The sequence below is a fragment of the Acanthaster planci genome, linkage group LG05 (assembly GCF_054643075.1).
Source record: "Acanthaster planci isolate LZ-2023a linkage group LG05, COTS_SCS, whole genome shotgun sequence".
In the NCBI taxonomy this organism is placed as follows: domain Eukaryota; kingdom Metazoa; phylum Echinodermata; class Asteroidea; order Valvatida; family Acanthasteridae; genus Acanthaster; species Acanthaster planci.
The window spans coordinates 12,807,093-12,832,627 of NC_141781.1; the positions used below are offsets into that span (position 1 = coordinate 12,807,093).

At 40.2% G+C, this 25,535-nt stretch overlaps 1 protein-coding gene across 4 annotated transcripts; it reads left to right on the top strand.

The window, feature by feature from the left end:
• The first annotated feature begins 4,179 nt into the window (after window positions 1-4,179).
• Window positions 4,180-25,224, top strand: LOC110987324 (WD repeat-containing protein 93-like). Of its 4 annotated transcripts, XM_087137343.1 has the most exons (15): window positions 4,180-4,451; window positions 5,226-5,489; window positions 6,455-6,662; window positions 6,905-7,039; window positions 7,437-7,582; window positions 7,908-7,964; window positions 8,413-8,572; window positions 9,256-9,430; window positions 9,983-10,128; window positions 10,675-10,704; window positions 13,752-13,883; window positions 14,235-14,509; window positions 20,154-20,313; window positions 21,622-21,796; window positions 22,828-25,224. In XM_087137343.1, exons 2-15 carry the CDS (start codon window positions 5,238-5,240, stop codon window positions 22,907-22,909), a joined length of 2,133 nt encoding a protein of 710 aa, XP_086993469.1. In that variant the 5' UTR covers window positions 4,180-4,451; window positions 5,226-5,237; the 3' UTR covers window positions 22,910-25,224. The 4 variants fall into 4 exon arrangements, with proteins under 4 accessions (XP_086993469.1, XP_086993466.1, XP_086993468.1 ...); XM_087137340.1 differs by lacking the exons at window positions 4,180-4,451; window positions 5,226-5,489 and having other exon boundaries at window positions 6,461-6,662; window positions 22,828-22,901; window positions 23,505-25,224; XM_087137342.1 differs by lacking the exons at window positions 4,180-4,451; window positions 5,226-5,489 and having other exon boundaries at window positions 6,461-6,662; window positions 22,828-22,901; window positions 23,508-25,224.
• The last annotated feature ends 311 nt before the right edge of the window (window positions 25,225-25,535 follow it).

The following is a 25,535-nucleotide window of genomic DNA, read 5'->3' on the forward strand; positions in this document are numbered from 1 at the left end:
TATCTGCGTTTTGTGACTGGTTGGTGTGTGTGCTTTTTTCATTCCCCTAAAATTGTTGTTTTGACATGTTACTATAACTCTTGTTTGAGTCTGTTTCTTTTCAGATACTGACTGGATGTGCAACTGCCTTGCTGACTGGATGTGTGACTGCCCGGTGCGCAAGTTGAGTTGTTTTTCCTTGTTTTGCGGGTAGCGGGGGTAGCTGTTGCTGCCCTTATGAGATGATCGCCCCTGCCTTTGTGAGATCACATTTGTCCTGTTATCTGTTGTTTGCGTTTTGTGACTGGTTGGTGCATGTGGTTGTTTTGACATGTTGCTAACTCCCATATGGCTGGACGTGTGACTGCCCGCTGGCTGGATGTGCGACTGCCCGGCGGACTGAATGTGCGACTGCCTGGTGGACTGGGTGTGTGACAGGATGTTTGACTTTCTGAATGAATTTTTGACTAGATTGAACCAGCGGTGCTCAATAGTTTGTTTGTTGTTTTTTAACAAAAGGAAACACCCTTCAAACAACCAACCTCTAAGATATGTCTATCACACCACTATTCTGTTAAAGGCACCGCTTCATCTTCAGCTACGCGTGCATTCCATCCCAACTGCTTTGGGAAAAAGTGCCACCATCTGCCCTCCAAACTTGTTTTCTATCATCGTACTTGGAAGTCCCTCCCCGTAATCTGGCCACGGCTTGACCAAAGGCTGAACTGACCTTGCAATATCTGCACGCACCGCCTTGCACAGAGAAGTGATGTATTGTGTCACTGAGCGTCTGGATGCCGCTGACATCCCACGCTTCAGATACAGAGAATGAGATACATGTAATGGGCTTGTACATTGTGTGTCATTTTAGTATTCAAATACATGTACCTGGATAATTTCCGATCATTCAATTAAGTTTGCACTTAAAGGCATGCTTGATTGCAGGATCATGAAATTTATGGCAGCATTTTCATCAACAACCCCAGAATTATGGAATAGGCCTACATTTCCTGTTATCCAAAATTCTCGTACTTTATAAGCTTTGTAGCTAAACTTTCTGGCTTTTAAAAAAAAAGTTTTTAAAAAGTTTTTCAACTTTTGAAAGTCTTCTAAAAGTTTCTTCTGTGTTTTAGTAGTAATAATTATGTGTTATTATTTCATTAATTGCTGTCATGCATTCCCATCAATTTATTTTGTTCATATTTGTGTTGGTTCCTGTTCATAATGCATGATTATTGTTTCTGCATTGATGACAGTATTTCATTGCGAGTGACAGGAACTTAGAAAAAATGTTGAGCACAAAACATGTAAGAGACATCGTTTGTATGTTTAACAGTTCTTTGCAACATATCATCTGGACCTTTCATATTTGAGAAAGATCACTTTCTGAAAATACATACAGATAATTGGCCACAGGTTGAAAGTATAGGTAGTTTGTACTCATTCTTCATATTAATGGCGGGTTATAGATTTGTTTATAACATCCACGAAAATTGTTAGCTATGTTAGGTATGTAAGAATCCATATGTATATAAGAACAGAATTTAGTTGTCCCAATTTGTTGAAACAGCTAGTATGCAGTAATATGACCTATACAACTATAAAAAGTAGTGGTACTAATATACATTTTATTTTTTGTAGAAATGCTAATTTTTTTGTTTGAGTTTCAACCTTTTAAATATTTAAATTTTTGTTTTATACTGTTGCATGAATGATTGTTGCAAGTCGCATAATACAGATTTTGAAATGAGTTTATTAGTTTTGAAGATCTGCTTTGACATTTTAGTGCAAGTAACTGAACCTAAGACAAAACGCACGGAGTGTAGTTACTTGCTAAATACAGTATTTTTACTCGTGTTTTATTGTCGTTTGTAAAGCACTTGTAGACGCAGGTTAACTTGCATGAAAATTTATCTACTTAATCAATAAGAATCAATAATTTTTTTTCAGCTAGCTCAAAGGATTTGAAAGAAGACCCTTAACAGCTTTCTTCAGAAACTCACTTCTCTTCAATTTATTTTATGAAGTTACAACCTTGAACTCCCAGACCTTTGAGAAATGGAGACTTTCTTTGTTTTGAAATGGAGCACTTTCACATGCATTTTGAAATTAAAACACTTTGCTTTGGTTTTTAAATAAAAATTTATCACTAAAACTAAGTGCATTTACATAAAACCTAATACGGTGTGTTCTTGAAAAAGAACCACATAAAAGCTTATATTTTCCGTTTTAATTTTTAGAACAGTGCATTTCAGTAACATATGTAAAATAAAATCTTTAGTGTTTATCTTTATAGTCACTGCAGGTATTTTTACTACAATTCCCACAATACTAATATTTATCACAATGGAACAGTTTTGACAGCCGCCTGAGGGCTGCAGTGGGTGCTCCCACCATCAGAAGGGAGTTCCGCTTGAGGTGTTCATATATTTCTTTTTCAAAACCAAACAGTAATACATTATTTTATTAAGGTGAAAGTCCATAGGTTTTTGATGCACGACAGAAATGTAAACGGCAAATACTTGTAGCTGGGGCAATCTGCTTTTCAAGTGTGCACTTTCCTTCCTCGTTAGAATGCTGGAAGTTGGTTCTAAACTATTTTGAGTTCACTCATTTTCATTTTCTTAAAAAGGGGTTAAAACATATACAAATAGATATAAATAACAAATTTTATATTCTTCATTGGCATAACTGACATGAAATTGTACTTAAGTTTTATTTCAGTGCCAAAATAAAGTTTACCTAATTATCATTTCAATATGGCCGACCAATATACAGCATATTTGACCCTGCAACATTTACATGTTCAACATTGGTCAGAGTTTGCTTTTAATTACATGTTTAGAATTTCCTTCGAGAGGTTCAACAAGGGTGTTTATTACTCGGGAAGTTTTAGTGTATGATGGCTAGAATTTGCTTCATGATGTACACAATTTTTAATTCCACAGAATTATGGAACAAAAAATAATAGTTTTTGCCGCATTATTTTTTAGAACTTGCAGGTAGAGACAATAAAATGGGACTTCAACTGTTAATTCGCAAATCTTTCCCAAATGATGTTTGGATCAACTGTTTGACCATGTAAATTATTCTGATAAAAAAATTCCATACTAGGGTTAAAATGGCCACCCAAATAGGAACATGTGAAACAGCTCTACTTATAAAACCCACCAGTCCCAGTGTCAGCTATCAATTTGTCACTACAATCCCAATTTTCAACCCCAGTAACAGGAAATTAAATGGACATGGCCCATTCTGCAAATTAAAAGGAACACATCACATACTATACAAGCCACAATTTATTTGCTTTCCATGTCCCCTTAAAAATTATTGCACTACAAACTCGGCGAAGAGCAGAAAAACTTCCAAGTGCATTCAGGAAAAAACAAGATAAATTGCAGAATTTTTGCAATGAATTTTTTTTACTACATTCCTTAAACATGGTAAATAGTATACCGTATCAATAAAGCTGGCGTTTAGATCCTACCAGAATCTTCGTGAAAGGTAAAATGCCAATTTGAAACTGAGTCTTCGCTGGTAGGTCAGATTGAGCAATGTTACAATACATGATGTAGGCCTAGGCCTACTTCAAGTACTTGCGCGCGCAAACATGGTAAATATTTCAGTGGGGAAAAGTTAAGTAGAGCTGCCCGGCTTACTTAACAAAAAATAAAGTTTAGATTAAAGGCCTGTCAGGAGTTTAATTAGTATTTAGTGAAGAGCACGAAATCAGCTCAAAATTACCCCCAGTACTCTGGGATTCGTCGTCCATGCAAGTGGGAGCAGCGGCCGGGTTCACACGATTTTTTTAACATACCACATATTTGCTATGGGTGCAAATGAAACCGTCTGATTGGGCCAAGTTAACATTAAATCATGCGTGATTTATGAGAGAGTTTTGACCCAGCAGCTAGCCGCCAGCTGTACTTGCGTTTTACGCACTGTACTCTTCATAATGTATACATGTACACATACATGTACACTACATGGACAGGTGTACATGTACTATGTACATGTCTGCAGGACCCCACACCACGGTTGTTAAGCTCACGAGAAGTGCAACGTATGAGAACTAGTCGCAAGTTTATGCTTGAAGTATGTTTCACATTGCGCTTCAATCACAATCAAACACACGAAGTGCATGCACGTGGTGAAGTTGGATTAGGTAAGACTATTGAGGGCGCTGTAACTGTTGCCAGTTGCTATGCCAGTCACACAGCCAGCGTGTGATGAGCCGGTAGTACTAGTACAATACCAAGATTATGCGGCGCTATAACATCTTTGCTATAATGCGATCATGATCGTCGATGCGTCGTCAGCTCGTGATGTGTGATCGACGTGTACATTTAGGCTAATTTTCAACTACCTGACGTTTTGATCACAAAAAATGCAGTCCCGTATAGGCTAGTTTGAAAGTGGCATGCAGGCATCATTTGGAAGTTTTAGGCTGATATAGTAATAATCTATAAAGTGTAAGTTTTCCAAACTCCCTTTTTGCTACCCTCAGAACTGTGGGATCCAACGTCCGCTCCCACGAACGGGGAGCGGGACGGACGTCGGACGCCACAGACCAGGGGGTAACTATTCGCATTGTCCATGATCCATGCTCATGCAGTCCTGGACATGACAATGTAGGCCTACGTGGACATTCTCGCGGTTAGACATTTGGGAACTTCTGTACATTACTGAATGGCATGAAGGATAAATTTGCCCCTTTGCTGATTGAAATTGAATGTCCACATACTACATGCATACACAGCTCTCCCCAATGGACAGATGCAACTTCATGCGTTCATCCGGGAGCTTTTCAACCTGAGGTCACAGTGAGGTGAAAACACCATTGACTTGTAATGTAGTGGTTTGTTTTGTTTGTCACAAAGTTCCCGTATGTCACAGAAAGTTGCATCTCCCCATAAACCTTTTTCCAGTGATGTCACGATCATGCTGGACCTGCAGTATGTTGTGATGGTAATGATTGCATAGTGTTGTGATGGTAATTTACGTATTTGAGATAAACTAGTCAATCATGCAGCATTCCCGCATGCACTTGCACATGGTTGCAGCTGCCCGTAGGAATATATGGGGTCACCGTGGCTAAAACAGTCCACATGTGGTGGTATTGCTTACATTTAGTCACATGGGTGAAAAAGGTCTTTACCCCCCTGCCTAAAATTTTTGGTAAAAATGTGCCTAGTTTGACTTACCATAGTTTGAGAGTATTTATGGCATTTCTTTTGCTTTTAAAGATTGTCATCACCATGCCAGTATACGTGCGCAAGAACCTCCTGTCCATTACCCCAGAATCATTGGGTGACCGCTCCAGTGATGAGGAGGACTACATCCGGGACCCGGAGCAGATGTACGATGTTCTTCCCCAGCCGTTCCGCCTGGTCAATAAGATCGTCAACTTGATCTTTGACCTGGCCTGGGAGGTCATCAGCGAACGGGAGTCGGCCAGGATCGCCGAGAAGTCCCGCGTCAGGCCCCCACAGTATGATTGTGCCACTCCAGTTACCAGTGAGTCATCTAGATTAAAGGTTGTTTGCATGCACAGGTGTTTTTGGTGAAGCGTTACGGTACAGGTGGACATCTGTGTCCCCTTAGGGGACTTTTTAGGTGGTACAAAACTCTCTGCTTTTTCCTTCGGATTTCAACGTGAGTATAGAAGGGGGATATGCAGGTATATCCCCTATTCTCCGGGATGTGTGCCCTTGCATTGAGGTAGATGTCCACCAAAAAATTGGTAGTTTAAAAAATTTTTGAAGTGGAATGCCCCTTTAATGCTGCTACATGTTCAGTGTACCTTCTGTCAGCAAGTTTTTGCTTATAAAAACTAAAGTTTTAAAAGCTGGTGCTGAACTCAGTCCACGAAGTGCTAAAAAACTGCAACACTCCCATGAGTTGCCTTTAACATGGGTGAGATTTCTCAGCTTTTAGCTGATTTCAGCTTTATCTGTTTTGGATTTCTTTTTTTCCTAACTGGCTGTGTACAAAAGTATAGGAGATTTTCACGGTTCAGTTTCTTTATGCTTTTTTCAGCTGTATCCATCTATTTTTATCATTGGTCAATCTCACCCCTGCTTTAATTTTCTTAGAGACTCTACTGAACTGTTTTTAAAGCATACATTTTGCAAATCACATTCGCCACAGTCTTAAGGAATAAATTGGTCTCTCAGATTGAGCCTCCATTGTTCTAGACAGGACCTCTTCAGACCATAAAAAGATCCCACTGGACTCTCATAAGACCAACACCAGACCTCCAGTTTGAATTCAGGTCACAGCCTATTCAAAGGAACTCCTATGAAAGCATTCATCTGTCATTGTTCACCCTGTTATTTGTGTCTTTTATTGTGATGGTTTCCATTTCAACACCGGGAGCGTCTCTCCCAATCATTTTTCAAACCCAGTTTTTCAGTTTTCTTAAAACTGAGTGTCATTCTGTTCATTGTTATCCGTAACTTTCTCTTATGTCCAGGACTATGGCCAAGCACTGTGTACATCCAGCTGTCCTGATGGGCGCTATGTGTTCTTTGGAATGCCTCAAGGCATTGCTATGATTGATGCAATGACCCAGGCACCCATTACATCATGGGAACACGGGACAGAAGGTGTCAGCATCTGCTCTCTTGATGTATGCCTGATTGGAGTGCAGACATACCTCATCGTGGCTGTAGATACGGCTGGTATGAAAATAAATGCAAACGTACATGTACATGTAGTCCCCTTTTTTTCAGGCATCCCTCTCCACAACCAAGTGAGGACCTCATATTTACCAATAATACCTGTGCTGCTCCTGCTTGTCCTGATCTCATAATATTGCAAGGCGGACGGGCAACACCCTGCTTGCATTAAAGTTAAGCTGCCTCGCCAGCTGAAAACAGTTTGCTTATTTTGTTTCACATGTGCTTTGCCATTCTCATGATAGGAACTGGAAGGCTGCTGTGTTCAGCTTTTGAGATGATTCATCCTATTAAGACATTCAATGAGGATGTTGCTGGGTCTGTTGTCACTAACTCATTCATCTCCAGTGATGGAGACTATGTATCAGTTGGTCTTCAGAGTAAGTATATTCTTTTACAAATCCTGGCCAAAAGGTACTCCTGTGTGGAAAGTATTTTCTATGAAAACAATGTTGATCCAAACTGAAATGGTTATAGCAGTCAGAACATACCGGTTAGCCTCTGCCATTATTAAGAACTCATTGAACTTTGTGTCATTCTAAAGGCCACATGAACAGTCCAACAGTTCTTTTCCGGAACATTAATTTGTGTCAAAGTTTCAGTTACGCAAAAATATTTGTTTTGTCTCTTTTGAGTTTTGTTGCACTGTGTACATGTTATAAGTTTTAACATGTTTGGTGAAACATTGTTGTTAAATTTTTTAAAACGTCCCAATGTTTTGGTTGTAGGTTTAAGCAATTCTCAAAAGGCAGTATTGGATTTTTTTATACCTTGTAGCTGGATCAGATGTTTGGCTGGATGTTTGGCATCTACCCAGAGATAATTGGCTGCGGGAATTTGAGACTGCCCACAGCAATGCAGTGAAACAACAGCAGCAGCAGCAGCAACAACAAGCGACAAAGCCTGCAGAGGTTGACAAACTGGTAATAAGATGTTGAGATTTATGATTAACACCTGATTGATGGATTTCCCCTGCCTGCCAGAAGCAGCAGTGACTACCATTACAGCTTTTGATGAACAGTTCTTCAGAGCTGAAGGACTGGAAGGGCTCAAAGTACTGTGAAGAGATTTAGCTGGAACACAAATGTCAGGCCCTGCATGTTTAAATCTTGATGACAGGTCACTACAGTCTCTAAGCATGCAGCACTTTAACAAAAATTTCTGACAGTTACATATTCTGAAGAAAACCAGTGAATAGTTCTTACGTGTTACAAACTTAAACAAAACTTTTTACGTTGCTGTTGACAGGACTCAAGCATAGAAATGGCTACATCTATAGAGGGTATCACAACCGACACAGCAAAGGTATAGCACAGTTTGTAAAGGATTGGGACCAAAGTCGAGCAGAAATTTCATATTAGCCAGCTGTTGTTATGTATCCATCATCTTAATCATGCACATGTACATCACGCATTTGATTGAGTTACTGTAATTTCACTCTGTAAAGCAATTCCGTGCTTTGGGGGTCTTCACTTTTGACACATTTGGGCTTAGTTTTACTCTTGCCCAAAGCAAATTTGACATCGCAAAGTGTCTGCTGGAAATTCACTGAGTTGAAATGAGTTCAGTTTTGGTAAATTTGTGGGGGAATACTTGATATGACTTCACATTATCATATTTAAGTTTACTTTTGCACCAAATATAAACTGGTTCTTAAAGTGGCATGTTTCCCATATGAGGAACAAGTACACGAGTCATTACTTTGCTCTGATATCTCGTCATTCCCTTTTTATCTTCTTTACTATCCATGCAGTCCACTTCATCAGGCTCCCCCAGGGGCTCGCCAACTCCCCACCCAGGGGCAGCTGCCGCTAGCACTGTAGCAGCTGTGGCAGTACCCAGCCTGAACTTGTCTCAATTGTCAAAACCCAGCATGGTACTGAGAGTCAGGCCCCCGCCGGCAACCCTAACAGGTGTGCATGGAGAACGCTGAGGATTCGCTAGCAGACTGGATGTTGAAAAAAAAGTCACTGCATCTGAAAAACTTGACAGCGACAGGCAGAGCTAGCAGGGAAATATTTTTTCCATAGACTTGTTTGTTATTTCCAGGAATGGCTGAATAATTCAGACACAGTATTTGTATTCTTCGTGTCAAGGAAGCGTCTTCCGGTACTTCATTAAAATGTAGTCTCAGCATTTCTCAGAACTGTCCAATGTGTTTGCCAGATTACTTTTGCACAACCTCAGATCCCACAATGGGTTGTGCGTGCAAATCCCTCAGTTCTTCAAATGAAAACGCTGTCGGATGCTTGTTGTAGAAGCATTGAAGCCTTGTTGTTGGCTGTGAAATGTAACCTGCAGTAGTGTATATTATTGACGTAGAACAGAAGTGCGACCGATATTCCCTGAATTTTTCCCCTGGATTACCAAGGTATATTCTGCAATTTCCACACCACCTGCACACAATATCCCATTCTCGTTTAAGCAAGGTGCAAAGTAATTCAGAAATCACCATTTTCTTTGAAAATATGCCTCTAAAATTCGAACTTGTGTCAAATCAGAAAGGTGCAAGAGGTCGTCATTGGCTAAAGCAAAGCTACAACTCAATCATGTGACCTTGGCTTATTCCAAATACCTTTGGTGCTTTGTGTTGTAGGCGTGACTGGCTCTGTTTCCTCTCTCTTCCGAGCCATTGATGAAGGTCAGGTGGTGGGTCTGGGCACCAAACAACACCTGATCACCGACCAGCACCTGGAGAAACGCAGGCAGGTCTTTCAGCAACAGCACCAGGACCAGCTGCGGTTCCTGCCAGAGCAAGAGGACAAGGCCTGGTGGGTATATTATTCACATTAGCACCGTGCCAAATTAAAATGGACGATGTACAAAGTCTAGCACTGAGCTGGTACGGACCCAGTCCGGGATTAGCAAACTGTACTGTGTGGCACACTCAGAGTGGTTTACATGTACGACACAGAATACACAGAGCCTGGCCTAGAAAACTGGACAATGTGGACTGAGAACTTCGCCAGTTTCTTTTCAAATTGCTTTGACTAAAATCCAAGACCAGGCACTGTTGCAAAACATTTTTCATAACCCTCATGTCCCTGTCAGCTTGGTGTCCTTTATGCTTTCATATTCACAGGACTTGCTGAGCACACGCGACCAATTGCAGTTGAAATGTATGGTCTTCGCATGAATGCCTTGTTGCCAAGTGCACACTGTACCACGACACACCATTTAGGAATCATTGCACCAGAGAAATGCTGTGAACTGGCATCTTCAGTGCTATAGATATTTTTTAAGCCACGAAGGGTAGTTGTGCAAGAGGTCCATGTACAGCAAGTGACAACCATTCCTTCACCCTTCCTACCTGTCACTTGCAGCCCTCGGTCCCTGTGCATTTTCCTCAACCCAAGCTTCCTACTGGTCACTGGCCTGGAGGCCAGCAATGATCGGCCCAACAGTGTGGCTGTGGCCTGGACAGGAAGTACCAACATCTGCCATTATAATCTCCTTAAATCGTCCAAAGGTGAGAGAGACATCCCAAGATACTAGAGTTAACAAAATACAGTAGGCAGTTCCAGGAATAGCAAAAACAACAACTAGAAAGCCTCACTGAATAGTTTTGTGGTTTAGTAATCAAAATGTTCGACCATGTCTAAGGCAAGTAAAATGAGTGTTTCATTTGTTGGAGTTCATTGCCATTTCACACATGAGATTTTTCAACAGAGGCGTCAACAAATTTTTTTTTCTGTTGAATTATGTCTTATGAAACGAATCTTTGTTGTTTTAAACCCCCCTTTAATAGCGACGATGTCCATTCAGACCTAAGAGATGGCGATTTTGCATTCATCAAATCTGTGATTCCTGAATTTCTGTTTGACTGAAAGGTATATTTTATCGCGAGATTAGACTAGTTTCAAAACAAGGGTGTGGCCATGTAACTTCTAAAACACGTTTATGTTCCTAAGAACCCTAGGTTGTTGTCAAAATTGCTCATTGAAAATGTTTTTACAGACCTTCAACAAGTGTTATGAATAAACAAAGGAAACAATTTCCATTGATTTATGCAAAGGTAACAATGATCGGCGTTCAACAACATCAGGTGAGTAGCTGGTGATGAAAGACAAATCGTGGTTAGTTTCATGTCAGTTGTGAGTAAAGTATCCGTGAAATCATCAATAATCTAAAAAAGCACTCATAGTGTCTCTAGATCTTCTGGTTAAGAGTGTTGCACCTTCTATGATGAGATTTGTTTACAGATTTGATGTTTTGATGTGTTTCCTCATGTGCCAGTAACTGCTTTTTGTGTTGACATTTTCATTACCAGGTTTTTCTGCCAAGAGCACTAGTAAGAATCACTATTTGTATTCTGGGGGAAGGTGTGTTGTGCGTTCACATCATGAGTACATGTTCATAGCCAGTTGCCATTGTCACAAATTGTGATACAGTAAGCCTGAATGCGAGCAGAAATTTTCCTAACATTGCCAAACCACATGATTCGAAAGGAGTCTCAATAAACGTGAGCTTTGCATCCACTGTAAATGCAAATTCTCCTCCAGCTTCACTCGTCATTGAATGTATGTATGATGAGTAAATACTGCCCTCAGCAGTTGCAAGACAGGAAAAGGGAAGTGACTGTACATCACAAATTGACTTGGGAATGCCTTGTCACAAAGAGACCAGGGCCTGCCATTTTTTTTAAAGCTGCCTAAACGTACTCTTCTTTTCAAGACATACTCCCAACAAGTCCAAAAAGAAACAAGCAAAACAGAAACAAAACCACCAGCCCCCCCCCTCCAAAGGAAATGGAAAAGGTACCCTGGTCACAGTCCTACTTTTTCCACAGTTAGTGATATTCAGATGGTACAGAGAGGGCATTTTCTAGCTACATGTGGTGTGCAGTTAGCAAAACAGCTACTGTGCCCATATACATGTACATGTAATCTGTCTATACCTGGGTAACTACATCAGTGCATCATTAGGACTCACCCAGGTTGAGACATTTTTAGCTTTGCAAACACAGACACCAAGTGCATCCTTGGCACTTCATAATGAATTAATTAAAAACTTTGCAGAGAGTAAGAATTCATCATCCATTTCCTTGCTTTTCGTCGTCTATGGCCAGTTAATCTCCATATGAGAACTTGGCTACAAACTTATGTTTGTTAGTCCGTAGGATTCTGATCAGACAGTGTGGGTATTTTGACTTACGCAACAAAAGGAACAAAATGCCTTGTACAAGGTTTTTGCATCATAAGCTGGTAAAAAAAATGACGTCTGCGTAATCCATCTAAAAACCTATTGAATGTACATGTATTATGTCACCTTAGGGGAAAGATTGCAGTTGAAACATCCCTGATACTGTAATTGCTTTAATTGGCTTAACACATCAAATAGGTGGTTTCACGTTGGCTTGGTGGGCAACAAAATTACGAGATGTGTAACTATGTTGCCCAGCGTTCTGTCTTAAAAATAATGCATACAATTTTGCTTTTGATGTGGCAAAAAACACATTATAAGGAGTCAGTATTGTTACCACTAGATTATTAACTGTATTATCCCGCTGGCTGTTACATTTTTGCCATGGTTAGTGCATGTCCTGTTGTTAACCATTTGAGCCGGGTCTGACTAATTCAGAGCCAACTCTCAAACAGACAGCAGCTACCTCAAAGAGTCCTACCCTGATTTAGTCTATAGAGGATAATCCATCTGATCAAATGGTTTAAATGGACAGGGACATTCAGGAGTCTTGACAGTCACTGTGTGAGGCAATTAAGAGTTGTAAATCAATGGTTTAGAGTTTAATTTATAAACTGTAGTCTTATGATTAGGAGATGTCATTACTGCAGCGACAGATGAGATGCCACACTCTTCAAATTGAGGAGCATATACTTTTTGGCAATACAAGTTCAACACCCTAATTTATTCATGGGTTGGCCAGGTTGAAAGCAAGATTAACTCTTCAAACAGTTAATCATCTAATCTGATGAATAATTTCACATTTCTAATCAAACATACCTCAGTGTTTTAAGCAAGATTTTGAAAATATTGGAAGGGCAGTTTAAAATATAATTCATACCTGTCATAAATTAGTCTGATCAACAGTTTACAAATTATTAAACATAGTCATGGAACAAGACTTTAGAAATGGCTTTCCTGTGAAGAAGGCAACTTGGTCAAAGAAGTCCATGTACCTAGTGCACACATATCACTTTATATACCAGATACGTGAGCATGGCGCCCCTACAGTAATTTTGTTGTCTACTTCTGATTACCGGATGAGCCTATCATAAAACATTCATTCAACTCTTGATATCATCAAGACTCAGACCTTACAGACTTCCACATTTTGTAGCACTTGCTGTGGAACCCATCACACCATGCACAGCTGCACAGCTTTGCACCTTTTGCCAATCAGAACATTCCAATATGCCCCATTACAAAATGCAGGGGAAACAAATTATTCTGCTTCAAGGCACAAATACCCAAAACAAATTTTTTAATTACCTGTTTTTGATATTTTGGGCATCTTTACTCTGCCAATAATGAGTCTTAGAAATTTTCATAACACATTACAGGCCAGTCAGTCCACTGACTCTGACCTCAGTTAACAGTTAAGTGATTTAACCCCTTCGCTGCTGATGACTGCTACTACAGCACCTTTGTATGAGCATTAGTGCATACCACACATACAGTCTATTCACCATGCAGCTGCTGGTTCAATGGGGCCTGCTGCTGGACAACACCCTCCATTCATGGCATGCCACAGCCCAGCAGTCGCAGTCAAAATAATCCCGCCCGTGAAGGGGTTAAACTATAAAGATGATAATTTTTATGCTTGAATGCCTTTTGTACATGCCTTTAGTAAATTCAAATATGAAGCAAACGTGTTGCAAAATGTTGTAATCATCCTAGCAGAAAGCTTGGCATCTGACATCTGATTTAGACTGCACATTAAATGTTAGCCAGGGAGGCATGTTTTAGGCCTTAAATTTCCCTGCCCAAAATATAAAGTAAAACTGCTGTCAACATAAGATAGAGCTACATGTACACTGGTTGCTTGATTATTTTTTCACATTTTTGGAGACGCTACACCTAAGTTCAAATGTAATCCACTTAACCATTCTTGTTCATATTCTCCTTGTCAAGATCTTGAGCACAAGCCTGACATTGTATGGCCGTTTGGCAGTGACATCACCTGTCTTGCTGCCTCACCATGTACATCGCTCCTTGCCGTAGGTCATGGAGATGGTACCCTGACCATCTGTGATCAACACATGGGTAAGACTACCAGTACCAGCACTCTTCTTTTTTGAAGGGTTTGTGCGAGGCACACCATTGTTATAAAAAATTTGTAATGTTTGCATTCATCTGTTCAGCAAATGACACTGTAAAATGTTTTCTGAATAATTTGCTTAGTACGTTCTCACAATCTTGCACAAGTAACAGAATCTAAGATAAAAAAGCAATGCTTCATTTGAATTGCACATCACCTCTTTCCACTGGATAAGTTGTGATAAAAGACAAATGATGGACATTCCATTGAACTACTTCTCAAAGAATGGCTCAAGCTGCAGGCATATGGCCTCTTTAGTCATGTATTGTGTTGTTTCTTGCTGGTTAATTCGACAGGTCTGCCCCAGGCAGTGCAGAGACTATCAGCAGCTGGTTCAGTCTCTCACGTCCACTTCCTTAACCCCAGCATCATCTCCCCTGCCCAGGGGCCCTCCAGGGAGCCCTCAGCCACCCCTGACACACACCTGATGGCCTGCTGCTCTGATGGCAGCATTTCTGTGGTGCGGTGTGGCTACGAGGGTGCTGTGTCACTGCGGGTCATTGAGCCAGCCTGCAACGATCGTAAGGAGAGGGTGGTGTCTGTGCAGCCTCTTACTGGTATCCCTCAAGTGGTAGGTACATAAATTTCATAAGAGCCCTTGTTAAGAGGGTGTGGTTCCAGACCAAAAAGTATACATAATAAGGTCATCATACCAGTTACATGAGCTTGGAGGGTGGGTGTACAATTAGAGTTCAGGGAACAAAATTATTGAAAGATGTTGCACTAGTGGGAGAAATAGCTAGCACATCTTACATTCTCTTTCTCTTTTGTGTCCTTTCTAAATTTCTATCTTTAGGCAGGGATATATGATGGTACATGTACATGTATGTGTCGTTAACCACACTTTGGCAAAAGCATGTTCCTCAAAATGTTTAATCTTGTCCATGTCTTCTATTTTTTACTATGAGAGGATCACTGGTATTGCAACTTCGAGTTTTAGATGTTTGTGTCTGTGTTAACAGTGATTGCTTCAGTTTTTATGGTAATTTATTTCAACCAGTAGGTTGTATTATTGTGATTTACGTCTTAATTTTTATTTACTTGGAATCCGTCATAAATAACAGGGTGAACAATGACAAAAGAATGCTTTTGTCACAGTTCCTTTTAATACTGGTAGCTTGGGAATTGGCTTGAGACTGAATGGAATGACTTGTGATGGATCTGAATGCAGCACTACTAGGGATTTTTTCCTAATTTGAACTGTCCATTTGGAACACCCTTTTCTCATTCCAGAAGAAGGGAACACAGCATTCCCACTGGAACGCTGCCTTGGAACTGTCTATGGATGCACAAAGTGCACTGTTCCAGTGATGCAGGAATATTCAAGTGGAATGCTATTGTTCCAGTGGGAATGGTCCAACAGAGTATGAATATTCATGATTTTAGAGATGCTTTCTTATAATTTTTTTGGTCTTGCTGGTGGACTGGTTGGATGGAGGGAGAGGTGAGAAAAGGTCCTAATGGCATGTTTGTGGTTTGGTTTTTCAATGGTGGGAATTGTTTTGATTATGGGGGTGAGGTCTCCAGTCTGGTTGCCAGGTAACATTGAGCGCACAATGGAGTAACACATTATGTCACAGCAAAGCATTGTGGAAAATACATAAAATACATGGCAAAGTTCTAGGCTGATGGATTTCAGGGCTGGGCAGCCACAGTATTTCAACATTTTCTGCTCCTACTCTGCCTGCGGATGAGCTGCTGTATCTAGTGACTGGCTCAGGCAAACTGCTCAGATTATCCTAGTCTTTTGTGCCAGTATGGAATCTTGGTGGGTCTTGTCTTGTTTTTGATGTTGAATACTTGGCACTGAGATGCGATGCTGCTAAGGCAGTCCTTTGATAGAACTAATCTCTTGGCCTACCCACTTTGACCATCTGAGCACTGCAGTGGAAGCAGTGGAAAGAGATTCCTGCACAAAAGCTCTCTTTTCTTTTGTCCAACTAAGACTGTTTTAAGATCTAAGAAGTTGGCACTGCAGCTGTTGGCATTCAGGTCCAGAGATGTCACTGACAAAAACTTCTGAAAGATCGTTCCCAAGTTAGCCCCGAGACAGTGGAAGAGATATAGTCCAGGGCAAGAGAATTTGGAGTAGGTTAATGCTTGTCATGGGCAGATCAGATTTTTCTTTAAATTGATGAGCTACAGTATCCCAGGTATAAATGATGGGAAACCACTACTGTGCTGCTTCTGAGTAGCTCCAGTATCAAGCAGACTCTTTCATCAAGTGCCATTTAAGTACTTTGATACCTTAGACAACACGTCAGTGTCCGTGTAATCACCACGTCCTGGATATGCCATCCTGAGTTGACGACAGATAGAGCAACATGCACAACGACAGTATATTATTGACTAGTGATTCACCCATGGGCCTTTGAAATGGATTTTTCCCCAGTATCAGTGACATCATGCATTAATGCATGGCCTATTATTCATTATTGTTTGTTTCTATTTCTGGTGAAAACACCAAGGATATTCTGACAGGAAGTTTGTGTCTATTCTTAACATGCATGTGAAGTTTTCGCCATGAAAAAAATTGGCAAGAATGTGGCAACAGGAAGACAGGAATAGTGTTGCTCAATTATTAATCTTGGAAAAGGGCCAGATAGTCGAAAAGGAAACCTCATATTACATGCTTTAATTATACCTTTATCTCTCTTTTGCAGTCATGTTGATATAACTGAATGGTCCATTAGTTATTTTATTGTTATTTATTTTACCTCTTTAGTCAGACAAATAATAAAAAGGGGAAGTCAAGGTCAAACAAAAGTATAAAACTGTCATTAAATGATCTGTTTGACCATACCCATATATAAGTAACAACAGCTAAGAATAAATCACTAAAAAGCTTTAATAAAAAGAGTAGCCCATGGTATCCCCTTTCTATATAAAGACAATTAACAGATTCTGATAAAAAAATCAGGCAAGATCATGTATCAAATCATTTATCTTAATAAAATGAGACAATCATAATGTGCAGATGCTAGAATAAAGGAAAATGAAAAACATTGGGTAGAACATCCCGTTTGACAACAAAACCAATAAACATTAAAAAGAACATAGCTCATCAAGAAATCCAAAATAAATCATATGCCAAATGGAAAAAACACTGTTAACTAATCAGATTAAAGATCTTCCCTTAAGTTTGATCTAAAGGCCCCAGCACCCACTTAAGAATCAAACTGTTCCTGGTACCGGTATCTCCATCAAGTTTGGAAAATATCTTGGGAAAACGAACAATAGTACTGTACTTAAAAGCATCAGTCCTGGGGTTTAAATGATGAAAAGTAAGCATGTCCTTGTGCCTTACATTAACATGTAACAGATTCAGAAAGTCCAGAATAAAATTTGTTTTTAGTAGAGATTAAAAGTTTAGCCGTAAAACTTGTATTCAAAAAAATTTCTGTTAAAAAGAGTCATCAAGCCAAGTTATGCAGTCTATCCTGGTAGCTTTGTTCCATGTAATTCTGTCGCAGTATCATTTGGGTAGCCCTACGCTGAACAGATTAAATTGAGCCAATAGGCCTTTTGCTATGAATCCACCATACAGGTGAAAAATAGTCTAATATTGCCAAGACAAGGACTTCGTACACTAGTGTGGCAATTACCCGACACCAAACATATCAGACCAATAAGTCAGTTACGCTTTGAAATGATATCCTGAACATGCGAATCCAAGACAGATTACTTTGGATCAAGCAGCCAAGAAGCTTAAGGGAGCTTACACACTCCAAATCAAAGCCTCCAAGATGATATGTAGGTTTGGGAAGTTGACGCCATGTCAAACGTGTCACTTTGAATGAAGGCAATTGGACTTGGCCCACTCTTCAATAGTATTCAAGTCATTATTTTGGAGAACTGGATCAGAGTGATCAGTAGAGATATTTCTAGAAACAAATGTATCAAATGTATACTGTACAAGAGTGGATGAGATATGAAGTTGTAAATCATTAGCATACAGTACAAACAACAGCACAGAGTCCTATGGAACTCCCAGCCAATCAGACATCTTACCCTAATGTACTACTTGTTGCAGACCCCTACTCAAAAATGACTGGACCCAGTCAAGAGTTTAATACAAAATGTGAAAGAGAGGGTGATTTTATCCCCCCCCCCAGCGGAAGAAAGGGGATTTTTCACTACTGGACAGACACATGGCTTAGGAGAGCACCAGTTTTGATTTCATCTTCAGCAAATGTATTTAAGTTAAAAAAAACTTGAAAAAAAGTTTGTTCATTCGTGGAATTCTAAAAAGAATCCTAATCACATGTACATCCATTCTTCGTCATCTTCTTGAGTTGGTACATTTACTTTTTTTCCTGTCCAAAAGGAGATGCAGGCTTACACTGTACATGTACATCCATTCAATTACATGTATTATGAGAGACATCTGGAATTATGGAGACGCAGGAATTAAATCCATTTAATTACATATGTTCTCCATAGGATATGTATATATTTATGCAAATATGTGTTCAGTGGATGCTGTATTCAGTGTTCTGAATGCTGTACACTTGTGCCAAATGTACTTGGTTGCAGTGGCGTAACTAGGGTGATACGGCTGAGGGGGCACCTGAGGGTGCACAAGTTTTTTTCAGAGGGCACTGAAAATCATTGAAGTAGGTATATATTTTTTTGTCCATTTCAAAATTTCAAATGGGGAGGGGGGCTTCCGTGGGGGGCACATATCCCCCCTCCCCCCATAGTTACGCCACTACTTGGTTGCCCGATTCAGTCACACAAGCAACCGATCGTCATAGATTGGAGGTTATTTTCTTGAGTGGTGAAATTGAATTTCCTCTCCAGTAGTGAAATGTACACGTAGGCTGTGCACTGTGTGGGACTGACTCAGCCATTTTGCGCATGTAACACGTGTTGGCCTGACTAGCAATTCAAGGGGCATGCATTTCTGTCCAGTAACTTCAGCGTAAGAGGGCCAGTATAATGGATGTGTTACCAAAGCTCACATAGCATTCATGTGCTAGTTAATGTTCGGTGCCTCTCAGAAAATCTCTCCCACAGCCAACTGACTTATCAAATCAAATAACCCAGAATTGATTTTATACATACATGTATGTGTTCGGTTGTTTGGTAACCAAGGTAATATCCAGTGCAAATATGGTGAGTTAAGTTCTGAAAAGTTGTGAACCCTCACCCTGTGTTCGTAGTGGATAAACCCTTGTGCATTTCAAACGATGCATTTAGCCATTGTTTGGCATGCATATGTAGTGTTTATCCTCTACGAACACAGCGCGAGGGTTTCCCTCATTTTTTGTTTTCTCTGATTGATGCAATCTACATTCAGAATTCGCATCTTGGCATGAAAAGAAAAAACCTTTTAAGCTTGTTATACTTCAGCTCTTAAAACAAATGACACTGCATTCGATTTGGATGTTTCTGTATTTATTTGAACAGATAAAACCAGAGAAAACTTGTTTTACTTAGAGGTGCCCTTTAATTCAATTTTGCCATCTTTTAAGAAAGTCAGCTTTAAAAATGTGTTACATGTACTTGCACAGATATGGACTTTGCATTCCATAAGAAATGTGTTTTAAAACATACAAAATGGCTTGCCAGTCTAGTCAGTTTCAGCTAATGCAGATCCCCATGCATGGCCATGTGCATCTTGAAGAAGAAAGTTCCGGTAAACTTGGTGATAAATTGACTCACCTGAGGGCTCAACAAAAAGCCAGTAGCCTGATTTGAACCTCTTACCACCTGATCAAAGGGGACAAATGTTGACCACCAGGCACACACCATTATAAATCATTCTTGTAAAGGCTATTTTTGTCATTATAATACCTGTCGTTACATAATGTACCCTATAACTTCTGGTACACCCCCATATCCCCATCTCCTCACAATATTTCTCATTACATCCCTCATATGCCCCTCGTGATATACCCCTCACTACATACCCTCATGTACTCCTTATGTACATCCCTTATTACACACCCCACATACTGTAAACCCCCTGCTAAAAAGTGGCCTCTACAGTGACTGTGCTGGCAAATATATCTACGTGCAACCCCTCCCACCTTAAAAGCCTCAAATTCCATCTCCGGATATCTAGCCGATGATAGTCATTACCTGTGGTTTTTAAAGATCAAAGTGAACTGGTGTGACTTATCCCGCATGCTGGTTCTGATCCAAACCGAACTGCCTCTGACTTTTTTCCTCTGGGGAAACTTGTGTTTCTCCCTCCCCCCCCATCACAGGTTGTAGTGGTCCATGGAGGCGGTGAAGTGAGTTTGGTGGATGTGCGGAGGGGCCATGCTTTGTGCGTCATAGCACTGCGAGAGGCAGACTGCAGACTGACGGCTGTGGTCCCACCAGTTCTGACACCGGCAGCCAACGCAAACATGCTTTATGTCAAAGGTAGTAATCCAAAATATGCTCTGATGTTGACACCACAATCTGACCAGGAAACACATTCCCCATTGTGCATGGCAGATATTTCAAACAAGTCACACATAATAAAATTTGTAACCAATTTAACAGCCAATTAGATGGCCTGGCTAAGCAGATGAGCAAGATTCAAGATTCAAATTTATTACTGTCCATGCAAAAATTCACATAGAAATTTACTTTGCATTGGCTTGTTACAAAACAGTTATTACATTCATTGACATTACATTTACGATCAATAACAAAACAAGATTGCATTTAAAGTAACACAAATGGCAGTCACTGTCTAGCTAGAGAGATAGCAATTTACCTAATGATATTGCATATTATCACCCTTTATTATTTTTATGAAAGTGTGTCGGGGGGGGAATATCCAAATAAATAGTTACCTTCTCACGTTTGCATTATAACAGCAAATGGAAAAAAGAATGTTCTGGGTCAAATATGCCTTGTGAGTTGCTCTCATCTTGCTAGAACATTTTTCCTCTGCTGTATAGCATTGGGAATGCAGTTCACAGTCAACTGACAACATTGCTGGAAAAAAGTTTCTTAGCAAAAGTGGGTCAGCTGACGAACTGTCTTGAGATGTGCATTGTCAAGTGATTCAAGATGAAGTCCAATAAGTCAGTGCCATACAGTGGGAAGTGACACACCAATGTTATGACTGGATTTCCGGGCTGGCATGAAAGAGAGGGGGAAAAATTGTCAGACATAAGCTACTAGCTAGACCTGAAAAAGAGTGATGTCTGTATGCACAATTGGCTCTGTGCCAAGGATCTCAGTCAAGAAACAACAGTTCTGGCTGCCTCACCGGCAGTGGTATAACTATGGGGGCAGCATGTGCCTCCCAACATAAATCTGCACCCCAATTGACATTTTGAAATGTACAGCGTATTTAATTTGCTTCCATGCAGTGTGCTCTTGAAAAAAATGCCTGCAACCCCCAGGCACCCTCATTGAAATTCATCCTGGTTACACTGCAGACAGGTACAGATATTGTAGATCACATTAAATTAGAATTTTGTCAACAAATGAAGATGTAGAGATTGTTTCTAAGGATGGAAGAGATTGTAGAGATTGCTTTAATCCTAAACATACAGAACCTAGCACAAAGGAAGGAAGCTAGGGGTAACATCTGGTCCTCAAACGTAAACCATTTTCTTTTTTTCTTTAAACCTAGCCATGATCAATCCAGCCAGATTGCATTAAAATTGAAACTGCACCTGGTGAGTCAGGATTATATTAAGACATCTGTTGCATTTTTCCCAATTTCCACAGGTGTGAGGGAAGCCAGTGAAGACTTGGAGGAGACACGGGACAGCAGCAACATGTTTGTCTTTCCTCTCCGTTCTTTTCCGGCTCTCGATCCCTTCATAAAGAACCCAGTACACCCCCAGCCGTACAGCCTACATGTTACGGTGCAGAAGCGGTTTGACTGGATGCTTTCAAAAAGGTAACATAATTTCCCCGTAATCGCTGTAGACTCACTTGATGTATAGTGCATAATTGGTCCATATACAAGTACCCCATTTCACAGAATGGCAGCATTACTCACAGGTGGGGCATCTGAGCTCAGTCATACACGCGCACGTAGTCCATTTGACGTCATGTCAGTAGAATTGGTACAATGCGACACTAATCGTTTGCCCGAAGGAGACCACTTAATCAAATTTATGGTCAATTTCCTGCATATAATAACCTGTAAATGATCATTTGTCCTTCATTGTTCATGTGTAGCACACCATAAACGCACGTGCAGGCACAAGCCTCTTTTTTTAATGAATAAGTGCAAGGTGTATCTTACAAAGCTTTGTGATGTGGAATATCCCTGTTTGGAGAACCATTTTATGTACACCAGATATTACCTAAATTTTACTGACAACAGGTTGTACAGTAGGTCACTCACATGTTGCTGTTTGAGAAGCATACCAGTGCAAGTTAAGTATGATTTCTAAACCAATTTGTGCTGGAGGACGCGTAAACATGATCTGGCTATCTGTAAACATTGGCACGGCTAACGTATGAGATTTCAAGTATGCCTTCACTCACCTCCGGTCGGGCACCTGAACATGTTAATGCCTCATTTGTTCTGTACATATTCAAAACATGAGAAATCTGTAGGTGCAGATACATGTAGCATGTTAAACTTAAATTTTGCCACTGTGCAGGCCTGTTATAGTCACAAATATTGTCCCTTGGGCACGCCGTGGTGTGTATAGAAATGTGAGATTGCAGTAAGAAATGCATGTTCTGTACAAATACGGATCAAATGACTCTTGCGAATCATCACTTGTGGCATTTGGCTATACATATATGAAAAGTTGTTCATCATATCTTGCCTTTTTTTTATTTGCAATTTTGTGGCAAGAATAACAACTTCCGGTCCACAAATGATATCTTGGTGAGTCACTCAATGAAGGCAAGAGTCACACAACTTGGGGATCTGCTGTTGAACTCTTTACTGTACATTTGTTTTGCATTTAGACTGAGCCTGCAGAATGAGCGTCAGCAACGGATGCAGCAGCGCTGGCACCAGCTGAGTCCACAAGTCATTTCCTGCAAGTGATCACGCTGACTCTGTTTTCCAAATCTACACTTGTTGCCATGTTTGAGGTGTTCAGACGACATTCTTTTAAAAAACTGTATAATACTTATAAAACGGGGTTACTTGCATGATCCTTGAAGACTTTTGAACTGTTTGATGTGCTTGATCTTTTTTAGGGTGGTAATAAAATGAGCGATCCTTAGGCTCAGCTAGGAAAGTAACCACTTTGCCGACTTGACCCGTTTGGCCCGGTTTTGCGTGGGAGATTATGATTAGTCATTTTGTTTACTGATGCTCAGGCATTAGTCAATTTTCTAGTGGTAATGCTCATGATCATGCAGTCAAGTATACAATTTGGTAAGGGAACATGTTCGGGCCGGGAAACTGCAGAGGCAGAAGGAAGGAAATATCACTCGTGTTATCTCTGGTATAAAACTGATACAAAGTTCCCAGGGAACCATTCCCTTGGATTTCCAGGTACATGGAAGAATCCCCAGGGGGCAGAGTCAATCTAGGCCGCATGGTTGAATTGCTCTGATTGATACCGGAGCTGATAAAAGGCTTTTGGAAGGTCGTCACCACCCCACCCTAACATAATTGTGCTACTTAAATCCAGCAGGAATGTCAACCCATGGATTAATCTTGGTGTGGGGGGGGTCATCAGCGATGAATCCTTTATAGCAAAGGTCCACTTGGCATCATAGCAAAGGTCCACTTGGCAAAGGAGCTGATCATCTGTGCAATTGTGTAAGCCTGCTTTCTTTTGTACTGTTGTGTATGATTGGCAAAATTTGTCATAAACTTTGCCCCTTTTGTGACTTTGCTGGCGCCAACCTTAAAAGGATGAATGCCATTTGACAGAGTTCCACTCAGATGACGTCTCCATGTATGCACAACCGCTGTTATCTGGCTGACTTCACCCATACATACAAACAGTCCATTGACATGATTTCCGTCGGTATCCACCAAAAAGATTACTAGCTCAATTGATACTTGCAGGGATCAGTTTTCAGAAAGCATTACAATTCATTGTAACTTGGTATACGCACAAGTAGATCCTGATTTTCGTAGCAAAGCATTGAAATTATACTTAGAATGAGTCCTGGCCTGCTGAGTCATTTTGCAGCACTGCTTTTGAGAGCCAAATTTGAAGACAGGAAGACGAGAAGAAGCCCAAACTTTAGAAATAAGGGAAATTCTTTCTTAACTAAAGAAACATGTACATAAATGGACATTTAATGTACCTTTAAAACTAGAGTTGTAATTGTAAAGTACATTGACATTGATCTTGTGGGCCAATCCAAATTGCTTTGGTAGCATCGCTCCAGCAGGAGCTGATCAAGTCAACCCTGGATTTCCTCCGCAGACTCCAGATCACAGTCAATGCCACACACATCCTAGAAGTATTTAGAAGATGTTTATTCGTCCATGGTTCACACAACCTATTCAAAAGATGTACCGATTTTCATAGAAGACGTTTCGGACACAAATTCTTTAATGTATCACATTTTAAAATCTTACTACGCCTGTATTACACAATACTTGCATAAATCTAAGATAAGACTTGGATTATTTAATCTTTAATGCGCTTCTATGTGTAAAATGTAAATTTGGTTTGTGAAATGTATGTAGTAAACAAATCTGTCCTCTAAATAGAGTGGTTCTCTAGGTTTTCCACAAAATTTCCAGATAAAGATACTCTAATTTTATTTCAAGCTATTGTTAGGCTGAAGGTAATGTGGAATTCAATTCATATTTCAACCACTACATTTCATTTTGTTTGCAGTCAATGTAATTTATTTTAACTACTTCCTAATTCGTCCCTACTTTTCAATGACTAAAGGGATTTGTCATTCAATCTCATTGGAAATCTAAAACTTTTGTTAACTGTGTGAACATGCAGTAGTGTTTGCAGTTATGTTTTTTTATTGATACATTATGTATTTAAAGATACTTCCTGCTTTCCTTTTATTCAGTGAAAGAAATGGTAGTCTCATTTTTTTTTGACATGTAATTTGCTTTAATTGAAAATAGATCTGGAAATTATCCTGAACAACTAAACGATTCTGTTAATTTTATTGTTCTGGTGTAAATTGTGTTCTTTCCACCACTTTCCATCACAAACATGGACATTGGTCATTATTATTTTATAGTCATTCTTCAACGCTCCCATCTGGCCACATAGTGAATACATTTATGGCACTTGTCATGTGTTGTCCAAACCCTTTTTCACTTTGTTAAGAGAATGAATGGCAGCAAAGAGTAGTAAGCGCCTCATTATGTACATCTTTAACTACTTTCAATCTTCCGTGCATTAAATGAATTTGAAATCGTAAGTTTTGAGTATGAAAATGAATGGCAAAAGAGGAATTCGTGTATGACACGCTGACCAGCGACTCTAGGCCGCATAGCCCCCCCAATCTAGATCTACCCTTGCTGCTGTGATTGTCTGTGTGCGATTCTCAGCCCTCTGGGTCAATGTCTGTCGCGCTGATTTTCAAGTCTCATTTGCAGACGTCCTTATTACATCGCAGCGCAGCGTCACTTGTCACAGTAGCCAGCTCATCATACAGGCGATCGTTTGGAATGCAGCTGTCCTTCATGCGATGCTCGACGCTGGCAGAGCAGAAATGTGCATGCTGAGTGA

Excerpts from the sequence above, each read along its gene's own strand:
- LOC110987324 (XM_087137343.1), top strand. The coding sequence starts at position 5,238 with ATGCCAGTATACGTGCGCAAGAACCTCCTGTCCATTACCCCAGAATCA. Across the intron at positions 6,663-6,904 it reads CGTGGCTGTAGATACGGCTG|GAACTGGAAGGCTGCTGTGT; the intron begins GTATGAAAATAA and ends TTCTCATGATAG. Across the intron at positions 7,583-7,907 it reads CTGCAGAGGTTGACAAACTG|GACTCAAGCATAGAAATGGC; the intron begins GTAATAAGATGT and ends TGCTGTTGACAG.